The following is a 14,078-nucleotide window of genomic DNA, read 5'->3' on the forward strand; positions in this document are numbered from 1 at the left end:
ATTCATCTCTACCAGACATCACTTTGCAAAGAAACTGCCCCAGCTGAAGTTATTACAGAGTAATCAAGAAATGGAAGGCTAGTCTCCTCGGAACTGGGAGGGTGGGAGACCTGTGTTGGCAATGCAAACTCAGAGTCACTCTGGAATTCAAGATTCTGAGCTGTGTTTGAATTCACCCAGATGTTCCAATTTCAAGTCTTACCACCCCAATCCTTCCCAATTAATGCTTACCTTTTACAGTAACAACTTGGTGAGGACATGGATTTAACTTACACTGTAATGATATAACCCCATAACTAAATTTTATTTCTGATTTTCTGTAAGACCAGCCTTGCAACTACAAGAAACAAATAATTATTTTAGATTCACCATAGAAACACTCTGCTTGTCTGAGCGCCATGCAGATTTATCCTTTGATTTCTGTAAGTACTCCAGTTCACTCAGAAGCAGCCATCCCATCCCACAGTTCTTGTGGGCATCATGAATGCCATAATGGCTAAGTGCAGCAGCCACCAAGTTTCCTAAAACAATTGCTTCAGAAAAGCACTTTATCACAATTCAATCAGAGGTGCTAATTTAATTACTAGTGATGCCACTGCATGCCACGAATCACTATCATTTCATTTTTTACTGGGGAAAAAAATCTGAACATTGCATTCAAGCCCAAGGATATAACCAAACTAATTTTGGAATGCCTCCTTTGAGGGCCTGGTTCTTGGAATTGCTCTTGGGACCAAGTACTGTATCAGTCAGGGTCTGGTAAAACAAAACAAAACAAAACAAAAGCCCACATATTTATTTTAAGAAATAATTTAATATGAAGAAATAGTTAAATAGTAGTAGAGGACTGAAAAGGCAACAACGCTGAATTATTACATAGATAGTAGCTGTAAGGAGTAGCTAGCTATCAACTCTAGGGCTTGGGAGCAAAGAGGCGATAAGAGTATACAAACTTTTAGAAAGCAAACTGAGGAGATTAGCTTCGGACTTCCAAGGAGGAGACACTGCTCAGCTGGTTCTGGTATCATAGGATCTTGGAGCCCAGTGCAGTATTCTGAAGGGGCATGCTAAGGCTGGACTGGGGAGTGTTAAAAAAGAACAACCACATAAATTCAAACCAACTTTCCCTGATTGAGTGAAGTACCATTGTTTGTTGATGCTTAGAAGAATAGTTAGCAAACAGGAAAGAGGGGCTTTCTTTTCTCCTCCTTTCACCTTGCAATCTCCCTCTAGTACTCCCTATTGGCAGACCCTAAGAAAGAGCAAACCAGCAAAGAAGATGTGTGGTATGCAGAGTCCCAGATCCAACGTCACAAAGTAGAGTACAGAAGGACGGATTTGGAACCAAGAGACAAAAGCTTTAACCAACACAATTTATTTAAAAAAGTAAGTGATGTATATGTGAAATGCACAGAAAAGTGCTAGGCGTGAATTAAGGTAGTGATGAGAAAGAAAGAGAGGAGGCAGAGCAGGTGGGGAGTAGGGTTGGAGTAATATCCAAAGTGTTCATTGCTAATGACTTGAGGAACATGAGCACTGAATAAGGGTTTATTGGTGTTGGCTATGAAGGAAGGCATAGATAACACAGGGCAAGTTATTTGGGACAGTTGGAGGAAGAAGCCAGATTATCCCAAGCTGAGCAATATATGAGGGTGAGGAAGTAGAGGCAGTGAATATCAATGTCTTTTGAGAAGTTTGGTGGTAAAGGTAAGACAAATGGGATTACCAGGGTCAAGATAAGCTTTCTCCCATAAACCACAACTATGTAGACTGCTCTTGCCTGAGGCACTTAGATGATGAGGTCAATATTCTCACTTCACAATCTGGTCAAGAGTGGGGAGCTACCCAAAGTCACAGAAACACTTCAGACAAGACAGGAAGCCTTGTTCCTTAGCTTTCGGTAAAATCTAGGCCAGAGTGTTCAGGTATTTTAAAAGTGAAATTAACCCAAGCATCCTACCCCACCTTCCAAACTTTCGTCATCCTGACCAGACTCACCACTCTGGCTATTTTTGCCTCTACCCACATGGAGCTATGGAAGCAGGACAGTCCACAGTTCAGAGAATCAAAAATTTATTGTGGGAAGATTATGGGGAATCAGCAGGTAGATTCTGGTGATTTACAAGCCTCCATACCCAGAGAACTAGGGGATCTTGGGGACCAGGGTGGGTAAGGAAATTCTAGGCAGCAGCTGAATAATCAACATGAACATCTACATAGGTGATGGCCTGGAGTGTGGAGGACATTCCAGAGAGGAGACCAGCAAGCAGGACCTGATTCTGTGTGAGATAATCAAGATATTAGTGAACTTCATCCCCTTGGCTAAGGAGGCAGTAAGCCAGAGCAGAGCACCTTTTCATTCTCTGCATTGTACGTCCCACTGGCACTGCTGTCCACTATCCATGGTGCTGAACCAAATTCTTCCCTGTACACCCATCCACTGCCTATTCCTGGATAACAATTTCTGGACTCCCTCTCATCAACTAAGATGGATCTTCCTCCTCATCTTGAACTACTTCATAACACAGGGAGGCAAAATATTGCCAGGTGCCCTGGTTGATCAAAATACATATTTCTTACTTTAATATTGGCAACTCATTTACATTTATAAAAAGGCTGAACCAAACATGTCGTGGGAATTCTGTGATCGATAGCAGCATAGATGTATTAGTAGGAATAAAATGAGAAGCTCTAAGTCTTTCAAGATTTTGCAAATAGCAGTAAATTAGCTTTGTTGGAGCTGTACTATCCAATATGGCAGGCCCTAGCTACTTGTGAATACTGAGCACTTGAAATGCAGCTAGTCCAAACTAAAATGTGCTGTATGTATGAAATACACACCAGATGCCAAAGACTTAGGACAAAAAAATAGGATGTAAAATATTTCATTAGTAATGTTTATATTGATTACATGTTGACATGATATTTTGGATCTATTGGGTAAGTAAAATATATTACTCAAAATAATCTGCTTTTTTTTTTCCTTTTAAAATTGTCATTACTAGAAAACTGAAAATCACATGTGTGTTTCATGTGATATGTCCATTGGATAGCATTGATTTAGAGTATTACATAACTCATCAACCCAAGGATATAGATTCAATTACGATGTTGGCCACTCAATTTTTTTTATGTTCTCTGTCATGGACTGTACCTTCCTGGTGGCTCAGTCCATCACATGCAACCTTGTCCTCAGAAATCCTGTGCACAGTTCACTGCAGAGGAGGACACCTCCATCTCCCAGGAAGCCTATGACCAGTCATATAGAGCTTCTCCCCAGTGTCCAGAGCACTAGGTGTTTTCCTACTCTTGTTTATTTGCATGTGCTGCATCCTCTGCTTTTAATGCATTCTATGACAAAGAAACTCTTAAGCATTCTTCAACATCCAGTTTAAATCCTGCCTCTTCTTTGAAGCCCTCCTGGAAGTCCCCTGTCAGGGCTGCTGAGTCCTGCCTCTCTACTTCCACTGAACCTCAACCAGAGCACCTCCATGCATATGAGGTCAGACAATTAAATTCGTAAACTTGTTGCAACGCTGTTGCTAACCTTTTTCAATATCAGAGGGATTATTCATTATGAATTTGTACCAACTGGACAAACAGTTAACCAAGTTTACTATTCTGAAGTGCTGAAAAGGCTGTGTGAAAATGTTAGATGACCCGAACTTTTCACCAATAATTCATAGCTCTTGCATCAGCTCACACGGCACTGTCTGTGAGGGAGTTTTTAGCCAGTTGATAAATAACTGTATTGGAACACCCTCTCTACTCACCTGATCTGCCCCCAATGACTTCTTTCTTTACCTGAAGATAAAGGAAATATTGAAAGGAAGCCATTTTGATGACATTCAGGACATCAAGGGTAATACGACGACAGCTCTGACGGCCGTTCCAGAAAAAGAGTTCCAAAATTGCTTTAAAGGGTGGACTGGGCACTGGCATTGGTGCATAGCTTCCCAAGGGGAGTACTTCAAAGGTGACCATAGTGATATTCAGCAATGAGGTATGTAGCACTTTTTCTAGGATGAGTTCACGAACTTAATTGTCCAACCTCGTATAAAATTACCTATTTATTTGTCCTATCACTTACTAGGCTGGGGGCTCTTGTGGTCAGGGGCCAGGTGTGATTCATCTTTGTAATTGTGGCAACTGGGATAAAACAGGGAATGAGATAAAGGCCTTGCCTTCCTGACGTCTGCACTCTAGTAAGAGAGACAGAAAAGAAACAAGGGAGTCAGGTAGTAATGAATGCTGTGAAGACAAATGAAGCAGGGAAGAGCGTGGCGGATGTGCCTTTTTGGAGAGACCTGAGATGGTCACACTTGAGCAGAGTATTCAGCAAAGAATAGTTGCAAATAAATACCTGAAAAATGAATAATAGCATCTCCTTTTACAGAATCCCCTGTCCTTTTCTTCACCAGATATCACCCTTGTAAATGTACCTCTTACAATTGAGCCCCTTCCATACTCTAACCACAATGCCCTCCTTTCTTTGCTTTGAAAAGGAGAGCTCATCCCTGCCTCAGGACTTTTGCACATGCTCATTCTCCTGCTTGTGATTTTCTTTTCTTGGGTCTTGGCACAACTTCTGCCTTATCATTCAGGACTCAGCTGAAATGTCTCCTTCTCAAAAAGCCTCTGCCTGCTTATACCCTCTTAATTTGATGCCTCCCTCCCTGCGCCACCCCAGTTACTCTCTCTCAGATCCTCCTATTTTGTTATTTTTATAACACCCACCCCTTATGGAATGTAGTTGACTGTGCTTAGTTCCTGGCTCATTGTAAAGCAGAGGTTTTGTGTTGCTCATGGCTGTCTCCCCAGAACCTAGCACATTGTAGATGCTTCACTGAAATTTAAATGAGTGAATGAATGAGTGACACATTTACAATGATGCTAAAGGCTAAGTGCCATCACTAAGAAATAGAAATATACTCTGGTCTCTCACCGGATTGGTACTGATGTGGCTCCTTCGCCTTGAGGATATTTAGACGGTGACTTGGAATGTGCCTGGCTGTAGTATCTCACCTAGAAGGCAAAACAGATCCGTTAGACCATGGTAATGAAGGAGGATCAGAGAGACCAAAGGAGTTTTCCCTGCTCCAATTGAGGGGGTTGGGGAACAAGCTTGGAGAAAAGAGGCTGGCCTGAAGGCTCTGCTTTGTCATTAGTTGTCTCCGATCACTTCAGTGATAGTTCTGGGTCCTGGCTTATTCACCCTTAAATTGGGAACAACTACTTCTCCCAAGCTAATCACTTAAGAGCTATACTCTGAAATGAGATAGTGAGGAAGTTGCATTATAACAGCCAGAGTCCCCATGCCATGCCAACTCTCCAAAGTGGTGGTGCAACATTGGCAGAGCAAAGGTGTTGGTCAAGCTACCCAACTCCCATTTACTTTAAGTGAGGCTGGGAACCGATCTTTGGGAGCTTCAAGACTCATCCAGAGGAACTGCCTCAAGCTTCCCATATCATAAGTAGTGAGCTTCCTGTCAATGGAGGTGTGTGAGCAGAAAATTGCTTGCTGGGAGAGTCATTTTAGAAACTCTAGCATCTAGCATTTGATAGACCTAGTGCAAATTCAGTAAATGAAAGAAGAGTCCCTTCAACCCAGAAATTCTATTGGTTTTCAGATTCCTGCTGGGGGCCTGAGTGGCCAAGATTCAATCTTGCATTCATTGCTTTGGGTTCTGGCAGACTTGGAAACTTTGGGTGCTTGGTGGTAGAGAATAGTGAAGGAGACAGTTTTTGTCTGGGCCAAAATCAAGCCAATTTTGTGCTCCTAATGCAACATTATACAATTTAGGAGGAGGGTAAAGAAGGTATTGGGCAGTTTTCTACCACAGGGAAGCTTCCATTTACATCTCAGCTTCTCTAGGCTTTGAGGACCAGAATAGAATTGAAACTGGCACGTACTTAGTTAGTGGTGGAGCTTTAACGGCTAGTGTAGACAGTGTTTACCCCTGGGCTTGGTGCACAGGACCCCATCAGTAAACTGGAGCTGAGTTTATTCGGATTGTTATTGTTAGGGACCATTCTTCCTCAGCAGGGAGGGAAGGGATTTTTGGTCTGGGAGAAGTAATGCAATCAAAGGGTGATGGAGGAGTCTGAACTTTCTCCTAGCGTTCCTGTCCCTTCCCAACTCCAGCACTTACTAATCAGTGTGTTAGTCAATTGTGGATTCAGGTCTTTGAGCCATGAATTAATGAACTGACACATCTGAAAGACAAAAAAAAAAAAAGAGTCAAGAGGAGGACTTTCCCAATGAAGCCTGGATGGGGTGATTAAGGCAAGTTCTCCTAAGCCAATCCATTCTAGGGAACAACCAGGTGGAGGGGTTTTGGGGTCAGACTGCCCTGGGGTCACATGTCAGCTGAGCCATTGCCAGCAATGTGACTTGGGTAAGCCACTGACCCTCCCTGGAACTTTTTCTTAAATCTGGAAAAGAAAAAAAAAAACACTGGAAAATGAAGATACTATTGTTACCTAGAGTATGAGATTGTTTGGAGGATAAGAAAATTCATGTAAGATACTTAGCACAGTGCCTGTGTGCTTAATGAGTGTTAGCTGTGAATTTTATGATAACTTATACTTATTTTACAGATAAAGAAACTGAGTCTTGAAGACTCAGTTACTAACTCAGCACCGATCTCACAAATGCTGATTTTCACTTGAAGAATTAAATAATGTCTGTGAAGTACTTCACCAGTATATGGTTACAAGTGGGAGCTTAATAAATGCCATTTCTTCACTCCCTAACTTGCCTCCTTGAAAGATTTCCTTCCGGGTTAATTAAGAAGATCCAACCCACCAAGCTCTGACTTAAGACTCAAAAAAATGAAGTAATCTGGTTTTGTATACTTACAAAAGCTCCCAACTTATTGACTATCAGGATTTTCATTTTTCTCTGCATGTTTTCCATAATAAATTTTGTGGCTGGGACTCTAAATGAAAAATGAAAAAGGTTTGTCGAATAACCGAATTTGTCCCAAACTCTTTTTTCTTCATATCACTTCTTTGCTCAATTGACCCCAAATTTCTTAGAGTTTACTCTGTTTCCACAATGCTCTATGACCCAGTCCTGCCCTTCTGCTCTGGTCTACCTCTTACAGCTCCTTAAAATTAATCCTTCCATTTAAATCACCTTGCCCTCATCCCTGTTCCCTCTCAGTCCCCATTCTGTGCCTATTTTGTTTCTCTTTCCTGGAATGACTTCTTTGGCTTCTACCACCCTTTGAGGTCCAACCAACTGGCTTCCTCCAGAAATCCCTCCCTGACTGTTCTAGCCAACTCTGACTTCTCTCTTTCATACACTTTTCCGTTTTTCTGATTACCTAATACTCCAATAGAACTTATCTCCTCAACCAGATGGTCATGTCTTCTTGGAAGGAATAGTATAATGTCACTCTTCAGTTGGGGGAGATGAGAAAGTATCAGGAAATAGCAGTGTAAAGGTGTCTTTGTCCCCAGTCCCCAATCCTTATAGATGGGGGTTAATCTGTCTAATTCCCAGGCAAAGTGTTTTTATTCTATAAAAAGCTTTCATATAAATCAGTTGATCTACCACTTCCAGCCTGAGGTCCCAGATTTCCCATAAAGGAAAGACTTGTTTTCTTCAACATATCAGAAGACATGGGAGCCATATTCACAGAGTTTTCCTAGGGGCAGATGACTAAGTCATGGATGCCATATCTGGCCTGGTTCTCACTTATGTTGGAACACGATAGCAGGACATAATCAGACCTGTAAGGGCTCAGAAAAGATTCCACACCCCGATCTTTCTTGAAATGGTGAGCAATTGAGAGATGAATCAAATTAAATAATTCATGAATTAAAAAGACAGGTATAAAATAGATTGGTGATGACCATTGGATTCAGTTAATCATACATGTCAGCCTAAAGTTTTTTTTAAAAATCTTACAAAAGAAGATTGTAATAAAGAAGCTTATAAATTTGGAAGAAAACACTAAAACGCTAATTAACAAAAGGGCAAACTTCTGAAGAGGAAATGTCACAGGCTAATAAAGAAATGATGACATCCTTGTTCTACTGGTAATAAGAAAGAGAAAAGGAGAGAGAGACAGAGACAGAGAAAGGGAGAGAGAGAGACAGAGAGACAGAGAGAGAGAAAAGAATGGCATCTGTGGAATTCTCTGCCTACGGAAGAGAAAAGTTGTGAAAATGAGAATAAATGGTAACGGTTGGGTATGGGATGAAACTGACCAACGCCTGCTAGAATCATGTCACGTAGCTCAGTTCTATTGGCGAACTGTTTGGTAAGTGATTTGGAATGCCTTAAAATAATCATATGCCTTAAAATTTAAAAGTTGTAAAACTGTTTATGCTTTTTCAATAATTTTAGGAATCTACAATAAGGAAACGATTCTATTTTGGGAAAAACTTCCAGTACCAAAAGGTTTCAGAGTATTTATAATAGCAAAAATCTCAGAAATAACCTACATGTCAACCAATAATCAAATGATCTTGCTTTCTTTGTCCTCAGTACCGTTTAGTGAACCTCTTTTCATGTCAATGAAGTTATTATTTTTATAATACACAAAATCTTAACGCAAAGGTCTATTTATAAGATACACATCCCCATATACACAAAAGGCTAATTTTAGAACGTATTGTTTTGCTGGTGACATCTTTCAAGTGAAGCCTCATTGTCGGCTTCATCATAAGCAGCTGGACCCAGAGAGAGGAAGATGGAGAACTCACGAACTTTCAGATTGGATCCATAGAGATTCAGGTATGAAACCGCAATGCTCAAAGGTAAGTCGGTAGCTGCCGTCTGTATTCTTTTCCAAATAAAGCTCGATTTTCACATCCATCCCCATGTGAAATTCGAGGGGATTAAAACCTGGGAGTCTGTGGGAAGGAAGAGTTAAGGCTGGTGGGAAAGAACCCCAGAGCTTACTACACCCCCATTTACTTCTAGAATGAGCGCTCACCATGTTTGCATAAGACCCTCAAAATTACCCTTAAAATCATTTCCTCATTTTTCAAAAGAGGTAATTCAAGATTACAGAATGGGAATGGCTTCTTCCAAGTTGTGCATCCAACTAGTGGCTAAGCCAGATAGGTCTGCATTCAAGGTATATGACTGATACCCACTACCTCTGGCTCAGGGGATAGTTGATTCTAAGTGTGGCAGCTAATCAAAACTGAGAAAATGTGACCTTGGAAAGTACTCTTCTAGAGGTCGCAATCTCCACTGCCTTTAGGGCCAGGCCTGAGATGGAAATGAATGAAGTAGATCTGGGGTTAGATTCATAGGGAGAGGTAAAGGCTGTGATGTACTGAAGAATGCCTGCCCTCTCTGAAAATATGTTGTGCAGAACAAACACATCTCTAGGAGTGGACAATCTCTAGGAGTTTCTAGGCAATGGTGCCAAGGAGGGCTGGAGTCTACAGCAGATTCTGTGTTCTTGTCTTAAGTTATATTCAATCAGAGCTGAGTGGGCTCATTAAATCCAAATAAGTGAAGATGGGCTCTCTAGATAAAGCAGGGAAAGAACCCTCCCACACACACCACCACTTTCCCTAGAGGTTGGAAGCATTCAAGTATTCTGCAGGCTCCTGATTCTACACAGAGGGGAACCCAGGCCCAGAGAGGGTTGGCACTTTATTCCAGCCACACATGAGTCTTGCTGAAATTGTGTTGGATACCTTTTAGTTATGGCTGCTTCCCACATCTCCTCATACCTGTGCAAAAGCAGATAGCACTGTGCATTGAACTGCAGCTGTTACTTACTTCAGAACTATGAAAAATTTGAATGGTACGTTTAACTCAGCCTTCTTGTTATCAGGGGAGTTCTTCAGGGAGACTTGAAGGATTTGAAAGTCTTTTACCTGTACGCTGGGCAAAGAAACAGAACATCAGGGAAAGATTGTGGCCCCAGCTGCAGGTGGACCCTGCTTTGTGCAAAGACAGGTCCCCTGCAGAGCAGAAGCTGAATGTATGCAAAGATGGTTACTCACTCATTAATCATGTAATCTATTGCACAGCTACTATGTGTTATAAGCACGGGGGATACAGCTCTGAGCAAAAAGAAGCTCTTGCCTTAATGCATCTCAGAATGATCATGTCCAACCCTTTGGCCAGCACTAAGCAGACTGGAATAAATGAGTGAATAAATAATAAGTAAAAGACTTAAAGACATAGATAGCACATGCTTGGAAAGTGTGCATATGTGTAAAACGATAAATCCAGTAAATGAATACGTATAGAATGTGTCAGGTGATAGATGCTGTGAAGAAAAGCCCCTGAAAGATCAAGGGATAAAGAGTGACATTGGGAAGAGTGGACATTTTAGACAGGGTAGTCAAGGAAGGCTTCTCATAGACGACATTTGGACAGAGTCATGAATAAAGTGAGGGTACAAGTCATGAAGACAGCCAGGGGAAGAAAGAGCCTGGCAGAAGACAGAGCAAGTGCAAAGGCCCTGAGGCTGAAACTTGGTTGGCATGTTTGAGGAACAGAACAGTGTGGCTGGTGGGCAGTGGATGAGGGGAGACTAGTAGGAGAAGAGATGAAATAGATAGACAGTCAGGGCCAGATCATGTGGAACCTTGCAGGCCAATGGTAAGGAATTTGGGTTTGGTTCTGAGAGCAAATGGAGGGTTTGGGCAAGGGAGTTACAGAGTCTGTCCTATTTAGAAAGATTCTTCTGGATACTGGTGTAACAGAATGGACGAGGAGGGGTCTTGAAGTGGAAGCAGGGGTATCTGGGAAAGTGAGTGAAGGAGGGGAGATAGTGGCTCAACCAAGGGAGGTGGAGAAAATGATTAGATGTATGGGTGTGTTTTGAAAGTATTGCTGACAGGGTTTGCCAACAGGATAGATGTGGTGTGAGAGGAAGAGAGAAACCAAGGACAATGGCAAGATTTTTGGCCAGAGCAACTGGATGGGTGCAGCTGTCATTAGCTAAGACGAGCTGGGCTGGGGAAGGACCGAGTTAGTGTGGGAATCAGCAATTGAGTTTTGGATGAGTCTTCTGTACTCTGGTGATCAGGTAGCATCAATTATTATAAATACCACATTATTATTGTCAAGGTTGTTCTTGTTACTGCTGATTGGGGGCTTACTGAGGGCAGGGAGCTGTGCAAGCACTTTACTTATATTATTTCATTTAATGTTCACAACAGTCCGATGGGGGTAGATGCTATAATCCCCTGTTTAACAGGGGCAGAAACTGAAGCACAGAGAGGGGAAGAGACTGGTGGTGCTCGTACAACTGGTGAGCAGCCATCCTCTTCCCAGAGAAAGGGACTGAACCCTTGTTTTCAGTGCTTCCTCAGCTCCTTAATGCCACCCCCCTCCCCACCCCCGTTAGAATTTCTCCCAACCGTGGATCTCAGGCCATTCAAGCTGGAAGGACTGTTAGCTGAGGGAAGGGCCGCTGCAGAGTCAGGAAATGCGTGGAAAGCGCTAAAAAAACCAACAAACGGGGGTGGGTGATGAGGGTAAGGGGGATCAAATATACGGTGATGGAAGGAGAACTGACTCTGGGTGGTGAACACACAATGGGATTTATAGATGATGAAATACAGAATTGTACACCTGAAATCTATGTAAATTTACTAACAATTGTCACCCCAATAAATTTAATTAAAAAAAAAAAACCAGCAAACCAGGACAGGCTGGACCTGGGGGTAGGGATCAGATAGCACTCACATAGAGGTGATGTCTTCCATGCTAAGCGGGATCTCAAACACCAGTTCGTTTACTGGTGTGTTGACGAGTCGCTGTATTGAATCTTGTAACTCCGGTAGTGGCAGTCTGGGGGGAAATTTCACTTCTGGGTGTCCTTGGGTCAAAGTTGAAAACCACAGGCCCCAAAATCCAGTTATACATTTAGATGTCAAAAATTCTTGGACACAGCCTGACCTCTGAGCATGTCCCACATATGGCACTTACTCTTCATTCATCTAGTCTTTCTGGCCTGTTTGGTGCCAGGCCAAATTCTAGACACAATTATTTAGCAAATATTGATAGGGGCCAACTATGTGCCAGAGCCATACCAGGGGGTAGAGCTACACCCGTGAGAACAAGCAGAACTCTCTGCCTTCATGGAGCTGGCATTCTAGTGGGGCTGAGGAAAGAGAGATTATAAAGCAGTGAATAAAGGGAGATGCAGGAATCAGGTGCAATTCAGAGCTGTGAAGGGGCTGATTTCAAAATCTTTAGCAGCCAGCTCGGGCATCAACCAATCAAAAAGGACATCAGCCTGATTTCTGTAGACTGGTTCAGAGGCTCCCAGGCTCTGCCAGGTATTAACTCTTTAGATTTTGGTTAGTGAGGAGGCTGGAGTGCTGAGGGTGAGGCTGGAATGGTTGGGGTGATGAGGGGGAACCGCCTGGAGAATCTCTGAGCAGAGGCTATTTCCCAGGGAGCACAGAAAGAAATTTCAATATTTTAACCACTGCAGCCATATTGGTACATTCTGCTCAATGCTATTTCTGCCTGTGAGGGAAAAAGAAAAGGCAGACTGAGGAATTGAGAGTACTGGATGAGGGTGCTAATTTATGCAGGGAGGTCAGGGAAGGTTTTTCTGCAAGTATGAAATCTTAGCAGAGACCTCAAGGAAGGGAGGGAGCCCTGTAGATAGGGAAAGAGTGTTTTAGGCAGAAAGAACAGCACGTGCAAAGGTTCTGGGGTGTGCTTAATGTATTGAGGAGGTTACTGTGGTAGGAGGGGAGTGAGTGAGTGTGAGGTAGTAGGAGAGGTGGGCAGGGACCAGTACAGCTAGGTCTGGGTACTTTGATGGTAGGTCTTAGTAGATGCAGCAGGGTAAGGAGACAGGAATATTGGGGAAAGCAGATTAAACAATAATAATCAAAACAGCTAATCATTAATGTTGTTAACTGTGTCCCAGACACTGCTAATTAGAACTTAACTGACTTTAGCTCTTGGCCTGGACTTCTAGGAGAGGCCTATAGGTCTGACAAGGCTAGGCATGACCCACGTCAGGACAGTCTCACCTTCGATCTGGGACAAGGGCAGTTGAGCAATGGATGAGCCAAGCAGCCCACAGAGGAGAATGAAGAGGCCAGAGACCTTCAGCATCTTGGGTCAGGTACCTGTGGGGGAGCAGGACAGAGAGGGCTGGTTGTGGGGTCATTCTCTGAGAGGGTTTCCCCAGAGCTTGGGTCTGGAGCAGCCACACAAAACTCATGTGGACCCATTTTATAGATGGGGCTGTTGAGCTCAGAGAGGAGACATAATTTTCCTCATAGTATAGTGCAAGAAATGGAAGGCCCAATAGTTGAAGTCACCTGTCCAAAGCCACACAACTTATATTTGTGCCCAAGAGAGCTAGACATACAACTTTTCCTGTGGGGATGCAGCCTTCCCAGCACAGCTGCTCGCTGCCCCTACAGGAGGCTGTATAACGTCTTCGTTACAAGAAGAGTCTCTGAAGCCCTCCACCTCTTACCAGGTGTGGGATTGAAGGATTTAGGGCAAGTTGCCTCAGTACATGACATTGTGTGAAGGATATATTATTCTCATTTTACAGGCAAGCATTGGTGGTGATGTGCCCTGGCTTCAGAGACAGATAGGCCTAAAATGGAATCCCCAGCTCTGCCACCTACTTGCTGCATAACTTGGTCAACACAGATTCTTTTTTTCATCAAAATTTATTTGAGCCAAACTGATGACATATGCCTGGGAGCAAGATCTCAAATGCTCCTGCAACACAAACTCTTGAAACCTCAGTTTCCTCATCTAGAAAACGTGGATGATACATGCTCAGACATTTCTCTCAGCCTTTTTGTAAGCACTGAGCATAGCCCCTTACACACTGGAAGTGCTCCATAAATGGTTGCCATTAGGCTGATGAGTTTTATGACTATGATGATTCTCATTTGGTGATTCAAGGAACTTATCTTCCTGAGTTGGTGGGAAGGAGTAGGCTCAGCAGCAGGGACATGTCCCTGAGGCTGAGGGAATAGGGCTAGTCTGGAGTAGGTGAAGACTGTGGTCTAGTGTGCAGTGCTTTTGGGTTGGAACTTTCTGCTTATATAGTGCCCTTCCTGGACTGGAATTCGTCTTGGGACCTTGACATTCGCCTCAC

The 14,078-nt window shown here is 42.9% G+C and overlaps 1 protein-coding gene across 1 annotated transcript; it reads right to left on the reverse strand.

Moving 5' to 3' along the window:
* Positions 1-4,941: 4,941 nt before the first annotated feature.
* Positions 4,942-13,069, reverse strand: LOC308490771 (putative BPIFA4P protein; the record flags this gene model as incomplete). Its single annotated transcript, XM_081033366.1, has 6 exons — positions 4,942-5,025; positions 6,863-6,941; positions 8,719-8,868; positions 9,755-9,859; positions 11,678-11,810; positions 12,985-13,069. 6 exons carry the CDS (start codon positions 13,067-13,069, stop codon positions 4,942-4,944), a joined length of 636 nt encoding a protein of 211 aa, XP_080889492.1.
* Between the last annotated feature and the right edge of the window lie 1,009 nt (positions 13,070-14,078).

Source organism: Rhinolophus hipposideros, assembly GCF_964194185.1.
Source record: "Rhinolophus hipposideros genome assembly, chromosome: 22".
NCBI classification, from domain to species: domain Eukaryota; kingdom Metazoa; phylum Chordata; class Mammalia; order Chiroptera; family Rhinolophidae; genus Rhinolophus; species Rhinolophus hipposideros.